The sequence below is a fragment of the Melopsittacus undulatus genome, chromosome 4 (genome assembly GCF_012275295.1).
Source record: "Melopsittacus undulatus isolate bMelUnd1 chromosome 4, bMelUnd1.mat.Z, whole genome shotgun sequence".
NCBI classification, from domain to species: Eukaryota; Metazoa; Chordata; class Aves; order Psittaciformes; family Psittaculidae; genus Melopsittacus; species Melopsittacus undulatus.
In genome coordinates, this window is record NC_047530.1 from 79,713,822 (window position 1) to 79,729,543 (window position 15,722).

At 38.8% G+C, this 15,722-nt stretch overlaps 1 protein-coding gene across 1 annotated transcript in view; it reads left to right on the plus strand.

Annotated features, from left to right (window-relative positions):
* NCKAP5 (NCK associated protein 5) overlaps positions 1 to 15,722 on the plus strand; it is a 388,757-nt gene that overhangs the window by 12,816 nt on the left and 360,219 nt on the right. Inside the window, exon 2 of the mRNA XM_005153771.3 lies at positions 7,978 to 8,106. Within this exon, the coding sequence (XP_005153828.2) occupies positions 8,038 to 8,106 (69 nt within the window). The 5' untranslated portion in view covers positions 7,978 to 8,037. The remainder of the gene's footprint in view (positions 1 to 7,977; positions 8,107 to 15,722) is intronic.

The following is a 15,722-nucleotide window of genomic DNA, read 5'->3' on the forward strand; positions in this document are numbered from 1 at the left end:
TCTTTATTGGCCTCTTAAACCGGCTGCTGCTGCCTCTGATGAGGATTTGTAATTCAGTGTTTGAAACCTAATGAAGTTCCAGTTTGGGTTTCTGCTGCCAGCCAGTCATTTTACCATGAGAAACAGCTATCTCTAATAATGATGTACTAGAAGTTGCATGTAGTTGATGCCAGAGGTGTCTTTATTGGAATATAAATGGAACTTTGTTTTTGAACCTCAACATTACCTCATAAGCCGTTAGGTCTGTGCATAGTAATAGTGAAATTTCCTCAGGTACTGAAGTTCAGCTTCTCCAGATACTTGGAACTGCCTGTCACTGACCTAAGCTTAGCTGTGGTTCCTAAGGGACAGAAATGTGTCCCTCAGACATAGCTGATGCTGTTGCTGTGCTCAAAGCATACCTTTTGCTGATTAACAGCCTAGGTAGCAAAACATTGCTAAAGAGGCTTAGTGGCTAAGGGAACCCATCTTTACCATATAAGAATCTATATCATGTAATTTATAATAGTATGTAGTAATAATATCTAATAGCAAGTGATTAGAACTTACTCAAGAAATAGGAGCTTTGGATCTAATGTTTCCTTCAGCCTGAATCACCTCAGTCTTGCCTTGCTATCTGTTTCTTGGATATAGGTCTTAAAATGTTCAGAAGGATTTGATTTCAGGGCAGGAACTAAGGAGACACAGACACAATTGTCATAATCTGTTTTTTATTGATGATAACACTGTAATATATCCTTTTCTTCCATGCTGTCCTGACAACAGATTCATGCTTTCTGTCTGCTTGTCTTTCATCAGTTTTTTCCTGAGCAATTTTATTGCATGATATGAATGCTTCCTATGTCCCATAAAAGCAAACAGGGCAGAGTAATCCTTTGACCTTTCCAGCATTCTTTGGTGTAATTTACTGGTGATTCTTCTCCCTGTGGCATGGCCCTGGAACCCCATGATAAAAATGGACAGCCAATCCAAACAGAAAATGCTGAAAAGGTTAAAGCTTTGCTTATGTTAGTCTATAAATGTTCATAGTCTTTTCTTGGCCAGAAAGAAAATGAGAGCTGAAAATGGCAATGGATGAGTCATGCTTATTACAGAATACGGAAATGATACCTGCTCAACCCTTTCTTGTTAGTGCTGAAAGAACGTAATCTTGTGCCCTCTCATTTTATGTCACTTCAACCCACCTCATCCTCTTAAATGAATGCATGCATCCATTTAATTAACCTGGTGAGATACTGAGATATAAATCTTTTAAATGCTTCTCATGCAATTCATCTTGACAGCTGTCATAGTAATAACATCTTTAATGCTATATTCTTTATTTTTTGATTTATTGAAATTCCTGGTATTATTTTGAGCAGACTGATAGGTTTGCTAGATTTAAGCCCTTAATCTTAAATTGTTTAAATCCTAGAAGCAATGCTATAGGAGGCCTTACTGGTTTTTAGTTTGCTGAATAAATGGGAGATTATCTTTCATGAAGAAAACATAAATGTGTGTTGAAAACTGTGGTTGAAACAGGGTGGAAATTAGTAGCTAAGATGCTTTATTTTAAATGCTTCTTTTTCCCCAGAACATTTTACTGAGAGTCTATTCTTTGCTGGCAAGTGATCATCAGTCAAAAATTGTATGAGACTGTCCTTCGTGCTCTGTTGATTCCCTTTCAAGAAATGTGATAAGGACAGGATAGATCCATAGTATTTGGCTCTCAAATTCATCAACATTCAGTTTCTGTCATGTGATATTGTCATTGTGCTTAATTTAAATCACAAGGATGTGAAGGTTCCTTGTCTAGCTCTGCCCTTTCCCACTCTTCTTTGGGAGTGCTTTATTGTGGCCTTGTGGATGACTGCTGGACAGTTTTCAATCAGAACTAGAGGACCACTGGGTTAGGGAAGTTGTTTGGATCACAAAATAATTTTCAGGGCATAGCTGGCTCTGTGCACTGCCTCTACAGCTCCAATGAACTTTGGAACAGCTTTAGAAATAGTAAGAAATTCGGGGTGCATCAAAATTAATTATCCCAGAGGAAAATGAAGAGAATTATGAAAGAGTATTCTATCTAGATATTTTCTGACTTGACATATTTTTTAGTATTTTCCAAAGCCATTCAGGATATCTAGATAGGAAGGCAGAATGGGACAGCAGTGCTGTGTTTGCTGCCTTGTAATTCCCATTGTATTCTACTTATCTAAGAATTTTAGGTTCCTGCACTGGAATTTTTCTAATTTCATTAATTCATTACTGCTGGCACATGGCACATTCTCCTTCCCTCTCTACAAAATGCAGCTTGCTTATTGAAGTAGTAACCTAATCCAGTGGGTGTGCATGTACAACATATTGATTGATCGATGGCTTGGCTTCATGAGCGAAGATTTTGGGAAGGGCTTTAACCATGCTTACTTCAAGCATGATGACCAAGGGCAAGTGGGATATGCAAATCTGGTTTGAAAAGGGTGCTTAGGCAATCAGGGAGTGTCTGACCACAACTGACATCTGAATAATCTCAAGCTACCCATGCACTGGTCCGCCCGCATGCAAGGTTGGATCTGCCGTTTCCCATGCACTTTGTCACCTACCGTTTCGACCCTCGCCTGTCCATACTGACAAGTGAGAGCAAGCCCTTCCAGCCTGCGCAGTGGATTTTTCAGGTGAGGTGCAGCTTGCACAGAACTGGCCTCACCCTTTACACCTGAGGTTTAACTGCCAGGGCCTAGTGAGCTAGGACAGTGACAGCAAAGTCTGCAGGTCATAGGTTATGTAAGAGTGTCCTTCTCTTAGATGAACACCAGACAAGGCCAGATGACCTCCATCAGCCTGGGTTTGAAGATAGGAGCTTTCCTTCTATGTTCTGAGCAAGACTGTCATTTCCTGGGTCAGTCTTGAGTGACAACATATACACTAGTGCTAACAAACTGCTGACGAGCCTAAGCAAATACCTGGGGGTACTGGGCATTAGACAGGCAGGCCCTGCTTATGGCATTGCTATGAAATACATAGCGGATGAAACAAGAAATATTTAGCTAAGTTTCAGGTTGCAGAAATGCCAATGTCACTGTAGTTTTCTGTTTCCCAAATGGAAGGAATTATTTTTCCATTTTATCACTCCAAGTTGTGACCAGGCTAAATACCATGATGGGGAGAGATAGGGGTGTGGTAACGAAACCATTTTCATGGCTCACTTACAAGCACTAGGCAGAATTTTCTCATCCTTTGTGAAGGTGGGGTCTTCTGCTGTTACTGCTCTGATGGTTTGAACACTACCATTAACAAAAAAACCAAACAAACAAAAAAAACAAACCAAACCCCCCCCCCCGAAAACCCAAACATAACAAAACACAACACAAATGAAACAGTGAAATGCTTAGTATCAAGCTAGCTGTCAGTTTTGACTGGCCTATGTCTGGGAAGTTAAATTTAGTTATTTTATAGATCAAAATAGTCCTTAATCTGTTGAATATACACCAACTCCTTAATTCTGGATTTACTTTTTTTTTTTCCGTTTCTAAAAGGGCCCATACAAACCATACCCTACTTATTTACACTTTTTCTTCTGTTTTTATACAAAGAACACAAGAAAAAAAATGCACATTGGCTTTATGCAAAAGAAGCAGAGCTGGACAGAGACATTACATTTAATTTGGTTCTTGGGAAACAGCATCAATCCTGTTTGATTGATCAATCTCAATTGCTAATGAGATATAAAATCTCTCACCTTTAGGTCACCTGTTCATTCTAACTAACATTTTCATTGATGACAATCTCTACTTTCTCATAGCTTCTTCCTGACCTATGCTAGTGATACTATTCTCTTTCTCCTTTCATTGCTGAGGACAATACCAGTTCTTGTTACTCCCTTTCAGTCTGAAAGTATGGCTGTCAAACAAGCAGAGCTATCAGAGTAGAAAAAAGTGCTTAAGGGTGATCACTGTATAATTTTGGCTTCATTCTATTGCCCAGTATTTTGATGTCCACATCACAAAACTTGTCCTCTCATTAGCACCTCAGAAAGACAAGCAGACTGCTGAGAGGGAATGCCTTTCTGCCCTACGGGTGTTTTGCCTTCTGGCAGTGTTAAGGTGTGCAAAGAAGAGGGTGGGGAGGCTACCCTACATCTATCCTGAATTTTAATCAAAGGACACTATTTTACAGACCTGTCATTTTTATGTGTTGTAACTTCTAAATTTATACCAATTTGTGAGCGAAAAATAAATACAGTGTATTTCCAGTTACTAAAGAGATATACTGTGTGCTAGTTCCCAGCTGGCATATGTTGGCATAGCTCTGTTGCAGTGTAACTGCAGTTTCAAACTGTCTGAAAATATATTGGATGCTTATCTACAGAATATAATGTTATGAGTTTTCATCAGCTGAAGCAATATGCATTAATCACCCTTTGTTACTACTAGAAATGAAGGTATTATAATCCAAGAAACTTCTTGCATAGATTTTAGAGAGCGCTTTTCTCTGTTAATCACACCGTTTCTCCAGGGCATAGTTTTGGAGACATTTCCTCAAGTAATGAAGATTTTTGTATTGAGTGCTAAAAACACTGCACTTTAGGATGTATAATCAAGCTCTGGCTCTGCCTCTGGCTTGCTGGCTTTCTGAACAGTGAGGGTATATCGTATTGAAGCAAGATTCCACTTAGGTCTTCCCGTGAGAGTTTTTTCTATGTCCATATAAAACCTTCTTCCCTGAGCTCAATGAAAACTAAGACAGTAGGCAAACATCTGGGACCTGAATTCTCAGACTGATCCCCATACACTCCTTGAGGATACAAGGAGGATATGAGGATAACCGCCAAGTACTTCTATCTTCAGTGCCTTCCCCAACATGCTCAGCATAGATGAACTCTATAGTCCCTTAGAGAACAGTCCTACAGTGGAAAAATATCCTGCAGCACAAAGAACAGTAAGATGTGCCCCCAAAGGTCTGGTAATGTACATGTATGAGTGCTGTGTCAATGAAGACACCATAAATCAGAAGTGGCTTTGCAATAGTTCACAGTTCAGCCAAGCTAAATGGGACAGTCAAGGTCTGAATGCTGATCACTGGGGTCTCTGCTATAAAGATACCGACAAGCAAATTGGTGAGGGAAGGCACATAAATTTCTACAGGCTGTTTTCTTGGCAATACAAATAGTATTTCTGATGACTGGGCAAAACTGATTCTGAGTGCTTTTACATTTCAGAACTGTTACATCTGGATGACCATTCTCTGCTGAGCTTCCCAGTGGATGCAGTACTGTATTTCAGATTGTTTTTAGTCTCACAGGAAGAGAGATTTACCTGGGAGGGTCATTTCTTGTCTGTGACAAATAGTCTGATGCATAAAAATGACCCTTCCAAGATGAAAACTTGTTCTGGTTGTATGTACTTCACTCTGATGATCAGTTTTCTTTAAAGGCCTCCTGAGTTGGGTACTTTGAGGCACCAGCATATATTGGTACAAACAGTGTATTATCTTCTCTGACAATTACCTTAGATTCAAAACTTTAAATGGGTTCAGCCTTAGGTTGTTAACTCTTTAGGAGAGATCTGTGACTGCTTATGGTAACATGCCCAGAGATTTGTTTCCATGACGTGTGGGGGGGGGGGGAGGGAGTGGAGTGTGCAGGTCTGGGGCTGCTCCTTCATAGGTAGCTTCATGTGCTGTGCAAGGTATGGGTTACAATAAGTCCACTCATTGAGGTGCCCAAGGCAGCACAGCATGTAACCTATAGGAATAATTAATAGTAATGCTTGACCTTCTGCAGCGATAATGGGCTTCAACTGTAGCTCTCCAGCTGGTTTGCTCCTAAGTGGTTGTGTGCTTGCTGATCAACGAAGACTCCCTTGGTGGAAGTCCTGCTCTCCAGGCATGATGAATGCAGAGAAGAATGATACAAATACTGCATAAGGGCTTTCTCTTGCCAGTTTCTGCTATAATCACAAAAACAGTGCCTCTGTGTTTGTTCAAATCTGTTTTGGTATTTCTTTTGAGGCATGATTGCTAATCAGCAAACAATGGTAATTGTGTTACTGTGTACAGTAATTGTGTAAATCGTGTAAATGTGATAGCATACTACTGAGATTCCTTGTAAGCTGAATGAAATAGTATCTGTAGCTTTAGGATTGGTACTACTAAAAGGAAGCAAGGGCTTATAGATAAACCTGGGAAAAAAATCACAAGGCAGGAATGAACACAGTGCAACAACTGTTTTTCCTATCATTATGTGTACATGTTCTCACTGCATGCATTCCTTAGATGAATGTGTATAGTGGGTAATTTATCCATTTTGGAGAAAATGTCTTGAATTCTGGTCTTGCTTAAGTGTAAACCAGAAGTACAAAACAAGTGCTGTTTAATAGAAGGCTGAATTTCTCACTGGATGGCTTGGTACCATGGGAAATATTTTACAAGAGCAGTCCCACTTGTGATGCCCACAGTGGACCTGATGATCCTGGGTTGCATGCCTCTGGGAGCCCTCCAAATTCCAGCTGGCTTTGGAGGCTTAGCCTGAGCATCCCGTTTTCCATGTGGGTGGCCTGTGCTTGACCCATAGTCACACTCCTTTGTGCCCTCATGGCAGAACATTTAGGAACAACCTGAGGAATGAGTTCTGGTGGTTTTATCTGCTTAGTATCCCCACAGTGCCAGGTGGGTGGTTGAGAAATCACATTTATCCATAGCCATGCAAATATATCTGCAGGGCACATGCTTCATTTGGGAATGCCAGCTGTGTTACCCTACAGCCAAGCCCAGTGGTATTCATGCATCACCTGGCTGTTTGTGATGAAAGGTTTTGTTCACAATAAGTAAAAAAGATCAGAAATGGACAGATACGTCTTTTGCTTAGTATTTTTTTCTGTCAAATGCAGTGAATTTCTATAGGTTCATCATTAATCAGTGCTGTATGAATGTCTCAGTCTTACTAAAATTGTTTTTAAATAGGCTTTCATATCAGCTCTTGACTAAAAAAATGTGGACAAATTCTTGTAGTGAAAGCTTTGTATTTAATGGGAGTTAGCCCAGATTAAGAGAGATAGCATCTTGCCCTCTGATACAATAAATGTAGTCAGTATGAGATTCCTATACTTGGTTCTGTATTTATGAGCATATCTGTCTGCTTTAATTTAGGCTAGATTCTGACTTCTGTTGTTCTGCTCCTACTTTCTGAAAAATTCATTAGCTTCGCCCATGTTCCTGAATCACACACAACAAATATTACCTTAAAATACAAGCTAAAACTTCCATATACATATATTATCAGAAACACTTGGGAACAGAGAGAGGTGTAGTTACTGGTAAGTTGTAGCTTGGTTTTAGTAGAAACCACCAGCCAGGAACAGCCAAATCCTATAAAACTGGAAAGACTCACTCCCTCTGTGATAGCTTCACAGGGTGAAGTTCCACAGCCATTCTGTACAGGCAGTTGGGCTGCCTGATTAACACAGCAGAATCTTTGACCTTAAAAACTTAAACATGCTAAGGGCATTCGTGTCTCATTAAGGATAATGGGAGTTGAAAGCTTTTGGAACTCTTCAGGATTAGGTCCAAAATATGTACATCATAGCAGCACCACAGATGTGCCAACAAGCAGGGCTTACTGAGGAGTGCAATTAATGTGAAGTGAACTGTTTCCCTCTCTACCTCCCACTCCCCAGCCCCAGATAGTTTGTTGGCTCTGCAAATCCAGATCCCAGCCCAATTCAAAAGAGACTATGAAAACATGGGGTGTCTTGATAAGGACAGTAGTAGCAGATTATTTTTTTTCTTTGAGAAGTGACCCAAACGTATTGGTAATATTTCTGTCTGGAGAGTTTAGCTTTTCTGGCACAGAAAATTTGTTCCTGGAACACAGCCTACTATAGACACAAAGTCATTAGCTTCTGGGTTATTACAAAGTTAATGATGAAAGACAGAAGCTGTTAGTAGGATACTGAAATGTGCATTTAATTTCGGTGTGTTTTTTATTTTTTTATTCTTTTTTAGTGATGCTGGAAACAGTCTGACATTTCTAGCTGATCAAAAGGAAAACAAGTAACCTCAGCTATGGAGAGAAAGAGACAGCTACAGAAAAGGGAATCTGGGAAAAGACTTTCTCTGGACAGCAGTCTTGTGGTAAGAATGAAAATTTACTGAATTTACTGAATATATCTTCTGTCATTAAAATATAGTTGTTAAGAAGCAATACTCATAATGTTGTACATTTTAAAGATGTTTATTCATCCCAGTATCACAAACTTTTGTGATTTTTAAGATTCTCCATAGCAAAAGTGCAGGAGGAATTTTACTGCATCCTAAATGGAAACTTGTCATCATATAGAAGCACGGCCCTGAATTAACTGGATTTACACAAGAAAGGAATCCAGGCAAATATACCAAACTTGCAATTAAAATCCTACTCAGCCTCTGTGGGATCACTGTATTGCTTTATATTATATGAGAGTTGTAGGTAGCTGAGGTCATCTAATCAGAAATGCTTGTTTTGCTGTTGAGGATACTAGGAAAAACTTTCACTGTAGTGAATTTATAAATTGCTCTAATGTCACCTGAAAGAGAAATGTAAATGCCAAGTGCTGTAAAATAGCTGGTTTGGATATACATAGGATTTGGATTCATTGAGATTGTATTCTGAATTTATTTTTATTTAATATTTTCAAACGATGACTGAGATTAACAAGAACATTTCGTAGCTGTACTATGGATACATGACTGGAAAATACTCATAGATGCGTGGAACAGTTGTGTAAGAGGATAAACATGCCAATGTCAAGTATTCAGCATGCTAGTTTTACAAATACTGAGACTATGAAAGCTTGGAGAGTCAGGGGAACCCATGCCATCTTTGACGTTCATAGAGATTGTCTTCTGAGGGACAAGTTTGTTTTTGGTTGTTGATATTAGAGTTGCCTCTTTGAGTGTTCGTATGGCTAGCACTGGTGTTGGGAAGTGCTGGAAACAAATGGATTTGGCATTGGTAGCTTCAAAGGCTGGGTTTAGATTCTAGGGATCACTAATGAACACCAGTTTAGCTCCTTACACTAAAGCCACAAAATATTAAACTTTGCCCAATGCCACTCATAAATAACAAGTCAAATGATTCATGAAGCAATGCTTGATTAGAGGGTGGTCTGCAGCAAGGTAACAACACTAGACACTAAGCAAGCATCCCAGAATGTACCAACCGTCATTTGAAATCCTCATTTCTGATGACCTCTTGAGCAGATGTTTCTCCTCTCCTTTAATATACAAACAGGTAGTGGGACCCCAGAGCCCCGTTTGCCTATTACATTGGATAGCAGGTTCTCATCCATGTCTGTGATAGTCCAGTTACATGAGCTGCCCGCAGCCCACTCCAGCCAGCTGCTCCTGCCTCATCTGCACTGTGGCTTGCTGTTGAGATTTGCTTCACCAAAAAGGCTACAAAAAAACCTAGAAAATGGAAACTCTTCTGTCCCATCTCTTTGGTCTGACTTCTGTATCCCTATGCTGAAATGTGTTGCTTTAATTTGTGCTGACCATTTGTATCAGGCAAGTTTAAGATCACTAGTCTACCTTGAATTTCACACATATTACAACTATGTAATTTCCTTTATCTTATGCTATACTTGTAGGGTGGTTTTGGTTTTGTGTTTTTGTGTCCTGTCCCATCCTTCCCCCCCAAAGTGAAAAAAAGCCCACTGACATGCTTAAAGCATATGGACTGAGCAAGTTTGTCTATCCACTGATGCCTTTCATCTGCTGTGCTCCTTAGCAGGAGGCAGCAGAGCAGGCCCTCTCTCCCAGGTTTCTACTGCTCTGCAGATCCTTGAGGACTCTGCCCTTCTCCCTTAGGCCTTAGCTAGCATGTCTGTGCTTCTGGGGTAGTGTTAGCTGGCCAGTGAATAAATGTGCAGATCATGTTTCAAAAGGGGTCTGTCCTTTTCCTTAGCTTTGGAATGGCACTTATAATAATGAATGACAACTCTTTATTTTGAAAAATAAAAATATTTAGAGAGAAATAATAGTAGTGAAGAGTAACAAGTCCTCCCCCAGACTCTGAGCTGATCTTGGGACCCTAATGAGATGTTGTCTAAGTTTCCTTCTGTTCAGACCATGCAGCTCTGTGCTCTAATGGTGAGAAGTAGCTGTTTTCAGGTTGTTCAGCCTGCAACAAAACCTGCCTTATCCACTTTCACACACTCACCAGGCCATGCAGTATTAAAACTTTCAGTTGTCTTCTAGCTTGTGTGCAGACAAGATAGGTTTAATATGAAATCACAATTTTATCTAACACACTGAGTCAAACAAAATCAGCAGGTTTTGAATGCTCAGTTGTGTGTTTATTCCCAGGGGCAACCTCTGCTATTAGTTCTAGGCATGCACACCACTGAAACAGACTCCAGCCTAAATCCTGCAGCTAAAATGGAGTGCTGTGTTCCAAACAATTTGCCATGAACTATCAATATTTATCTGGAGGAAAAAAGAATGCTCACAGAAACTGGGTAAGGGAAATGCTAGCAATTGTGACTTTTGCACAAACATATTGCTTAGTGTTTAAAATCAGTACTGTTTCTCCCCAGATGTTTTCACTGGTGAAATGGACTAGATTCAGCCTTTACTTAATGCATTAAGATAGAAATTTTCTTTTCCCTGAAGTGACAACATAGTCTGCTGTGTGGATGGGAACAAAATGCTAAGTATTTCTGGCTTCCAGTCCCACCTACTGCTACTCTGGACTTAATTTATAGCCGAGACAGTACACTATGCTTAATTTTTCCCCTGTGAGTGGGTAGCAGAGAGAGGCATTTGCCAGTGTCATAGGGAATATCAGGTATGTGATGCTGTCCAAAGTACTTTGTGTAATAATCGTACCTACATATTAAAATACTCATGAGGGCATAATTAGAGGAGCAATAGAAACTGGCTGTATGAGAAGGTGATGCTTCCTACCTGCTCTTCAGCAAGTGGTAAGTAGGGTGGGTTAATGTATGCAGCTGGAAAACAGTCTTCAGGCACATGCTAGTATGTGCCAGCAGAAGCTCTGTGGCTCATTAGCTAATATTGCTACAAAAGTTTTGAAGGAAACCTGTGAGGGTAAGAAATGTTGCAGTATTTCAATATTTTGAACATATAAACCCATCATACCATCAGGCTGACACACTCAGTTTTAAAACAATGTCTTCTGCTGCATTTGCAGGTTATGCTTGCCTGTAGCGTTTCTTGGTGCATGCATCCTTTTTCAGTACCTGTATACTACAGGTCACTGTGTATCGAATCTTTATATTGAGTAGGATGTGTGTAACTAGTGTCATCCATACATTTAATTAGAAACGTAAGCACTGCTGTTGTTTGCTGCAAGCTATTATTTCACAAATTAGAAGAGATGTTTTGAGATTCAAGTGCCTTCAGCTGCCTGTTAGTAAATCACACCGGATGCCTTGTGATTCCATGAAATTCAACTCTGCAGAGCAAAGTACTTTGTATTCCTCTGATTTTCTTCAAATTCCTTTTCTATCATACCTTTTCTTAATTGATGCCTTCGTGTTATATATGTGCCTTCATTACACTTTTATCCATTCTGTTACCAAACTCTATCCAAGTGCAATGTTTTAGGTGAGTCCCCTGCCTGTGCAAGTCATTAATTCTGCTATCTCTTTCCAAGGGTTTTGTGTTTAACCTCTCAGGCATTCAGGGCTGGACACTCTGCTTGGAAAAATTGGCATTGATTTGCTCAAGAGCACTTGTTGCTTGGTGCAGTCTTCCAGCATTATTGTATCTCATAAAGAATTCTGATTTCTGTGTGTTTAAAAGAAACTGTTTTCTACTTTTGTACTCTGGACCATGAGATACAAATAGGCGTTTCTGATAACATTCCTCACCCTGCCTGGCTGTGTTGCTTTTCCCATCTGCATCAGATTGTAGTCATCTTCTGGAATGTTTTTTTTCCCATGATTTAATCTACAAGTATTGCATAGTGAAGTTTGAAATGAAACAAAACAAACACCAAAAAATACCAAACCAACCTCCAAAAAACCCCTCTCTTCCTTTCTCATCTCAGACACTGAATATATAGGGTACAATGATATTTGGTGGAAGAGGAAGAAAATGAAAAAGTTGTTTCTGAAAGAAAAAAGGGCATTGCTTCAAATTCTGTAGAATATGTATCTGGGCCTTAAGGATAAGAAAATAAATTTAATCAGTGTTTTCTGTTCAGGCCTATCCCATCAAACAATGAAATTCAGGCTTCAGATGAGGAGGATCCATTTCAGAAACATCCTTCAAACAACATGCCTGTGATAAATTTCATAGGCATTAAAACACTCCTCCTTGCACTACAGACACAGTAACTACTTCTTCATCCACTCAGGTAAAGAAAAGTTCAGTGGTCTTTCATACACTACTGTATACCCTTCCAGCCAGTGGCTTGGGGGTATAAGCTTTACAATGAGGATAAATAAACCTTTTTAAAATTAAAAAAATATAAATGCACAAATATATTCATGGAATGTGCTTTTTGAGTGATTATATACCTTATGAATATCTGAATTAATGCTTTACTGGAAGTTAGTGGTTTGAAGTCATGCATTTTAACAAGATTCAGAATCCTACCACTGTTAAGAAATGCCAGATAATGCAACAGAGGAATCATTGCAAATGCTGTCCAGGTCAAAGAAGAGCCTTGCTGTTCGCTTAAATGAAATTAGGTCCCTATCAGCTTTTAGTCATAATATCATAAGTATTATTCCAGAAATGTCTGGTATAGCCAAAGACTGTTGCTGCTCTCTAGATTTCCAATATTGACAACTGGTTAGAGAGGTATTTTACACCCAGATGCTCATTTACATTTGCAGGCAAAGCAGGTAAGCCTACAGTGACAATGATGCTTTATAGCTTTATATTCAGGTGAAACAATTACAAAATACTAACTTCCTAACAATTCCTACAGGTAATCGTATAAAATCAGTTAAAGAAAAAGTTTTTGTTATTTCTGTCTGATACTTAAAACCCAAACCATACCACCCAAGAAGGATACACTTTTTACAGTTTCAGTGTAATTTTATACTACCTTTACTGTTTCATCTGTTGTACAAATGATGCTACTGTATTTTGGTTTTAGAAAGGTTCTTCTGCAAATTTATTACAATCAGAACACCACAACTCTGAAAATCAAACTTTTTTGAGTTAGAAGGACTAAAGAAGGTCTCTAATTCTTATTTGGTTCTAAATAACAGATATCTTTCCCATCATGTTATGATATTAGTAAAGATATTTTAAAATATGTGTGGTTGTATGATGATAAGATAGATAACAGTTAGAGAACAAGATAGAACTCTGTGTCCTTCTGGATTGTTGCATAAGTAATCAAGACCAAAGTCATTGCTGTTATTGCCACAGTACCTCTATTTAGATTTAACATACACTGCAAAATCTGTAATGTTGATGGGATACATTTATTTGGAATACATAGCTTAGTGGTCACATACCTCCACGTTAGATTATTTTATGTTTACACTGGGATATATGGCTATTAAGAGGAACAGATATTTCAGAGGAATATTTTGCCTTATCAGTTGGCTGAAATCCTTTAGATTTTGTTAAAAAAACCCAGCTCTACAAAATGAAATATTGTGTATATTTCATGATTGAATTTTTTCTTCATGAGTGATTGTTTTATGTTAAATCTTTCAGCATATGTAGTTGAAAACTGGTGAATGAAACTAGGTAAAAACAAGATGGAAAGGGATTTCTCTTTTTTTCTCTTCAGACAAACATTAATATGAAAATACATAGAAAAATAAAAATTGTACTTTAATAGAATTAAAGCTCGTATTTCCTTATTATGGGTATAATGAAGATGTTTTTCATGTGATAAGGTTTCTTTGGTAATATTTGCAATTTATGATTTGGTACGTGGCAAAGCAGCTTACACGAGGAATGCTATTAAAGACAGCTAATGAAAGGATTGGTTGTATTTCAGGTTTTCCCTAAAGGAGTTCTTTAACAAAAACAAAAATGGAAAACAGCAAACCCTAAACTGACCCAAAGCCAAGCTTTTAAGCAACTTGTGTGGGATGAGGAGGGTGTTAGTACCTATCACTGCCACCAGGACAATATTTGCTACTTTATTCACTGGGGTGCTCTTTGAAAATAATAAAAACCCTATCCTTTGCCAGATCCAAAGTGTCCAGTTGTCTCCAAGGCCCTTTTGATCAGGAAAAAGTCAATGTTTCAAGCTGTGCTCTTTGTTTGTGTGGGTAATTCCCAGACTGACTGCACACGTGGTTGGCCCTTACAGCTGTGGTGGCATTTAGCTGGGGAGATTTGAGAACAGAGTATCTTTTTGAAGCAACCAGCATTTATCAAAGTAAAAGGTTTTTGTTTTATTTAAAGCACAGCTTTTACTTCTGAAAGCAAGCTGTGGTAAAGTGCTGCTCTGGCTTGTGAACTGTGCCCTGCTGCTTTCATTCTGGTCATACGCTCTTATGGGGCTCTGTAGAATTAGCTTTAATGACACCACTTTGTTATAATAAAGGTAACAGTAATATAATGAATTGTACTGGGGTGTGGGAGTAATACCTTCATCTAGTCTACCTGTGGCTGTGTTGGCATCATGTGCAAAACCAAAGTTGAATTAGAGACCTTTGTTGGGAGACATGTATGTGTTATCTGTGAGTAATGCACAGGGCTGGGAGCCACACATTTAGGGGTTAAGTCCAACATCTGTGACCTTTAATCAATTTCTAACTCAGTTTAATAATTTTCTAATTCAGTTTTCTCATCAATAAATTGTATATTATAATAATTTCTTACCTCATAAGTATTCTAAGAAGGGTCTGTTATTAGTATGTGTCTGTAGCTTGCTTTGATATCTGAAGATGAAAGGTGCCACAGAGAAAGTGACATTATAGCAAAGCTGTGAAGAGTGCTGCGCCAGCACGGTGGGAGGAGAGCTCTTTGTATGTGTGAATTAAATTCAGTGAAGGGACTAGCCCTGATTTTTTGCTAGTTGACTGTGACATTCACAATGTGTCTAACATCAGTGTGTAACATCACATAATACCGCATTTTGACTTGAAAGGTGGCATAAAACATACTGCCTAGTCAGATGTTGACTAATGTTCTGACAATTTTTTCCACCTAAAACTGCTGCCAAATTCCCTATGAATCTGCAAATATTTCCAGTCCTCTCAAAACCTGAATTCTTATTTTTGTGTATTTATAATTCAGAATTTTATTCAACTGGATACATATCAGAAGAAAAGTATGTGCCAACGGTGTAATCAAGCACCACAAAAACATGGTAAAGCCTGGAAAAGATGTGCAGAATGTGAGCCTCAAACAGTTTTCACAGTGTGTTGTAGAGGCAAGCTAAAGCATCCATAATATTCAGTGCACACAGTAGGAGAATAAGTCAAGAAAAATGGTTTAATAAAGGTGACAAGTGTGTTGTTTGGAGGTAGAAGACCAAATACAGGAAAGAACAGCAATGGAGTGTATGTAGGGGTTGCTAGCTTAATATGTTAAAGTTTGTATATTTGTAGGGAAAACCCTAAGATACAGAACTGACATAAGGACTCAGTAAACTGAATTACCAAGGCAAGGCAATACAAGAAAAGTCTGTTCCTTATGTCAATGTTAGTATTGCATGCACTATTCTGCAAATCTCTCAGTAAGGACATCTATTCCTTATTCACAGACTATGTGAATGAAATGGTATCGTCTGTCTATATAATAGACAGCCCTGAAATCTG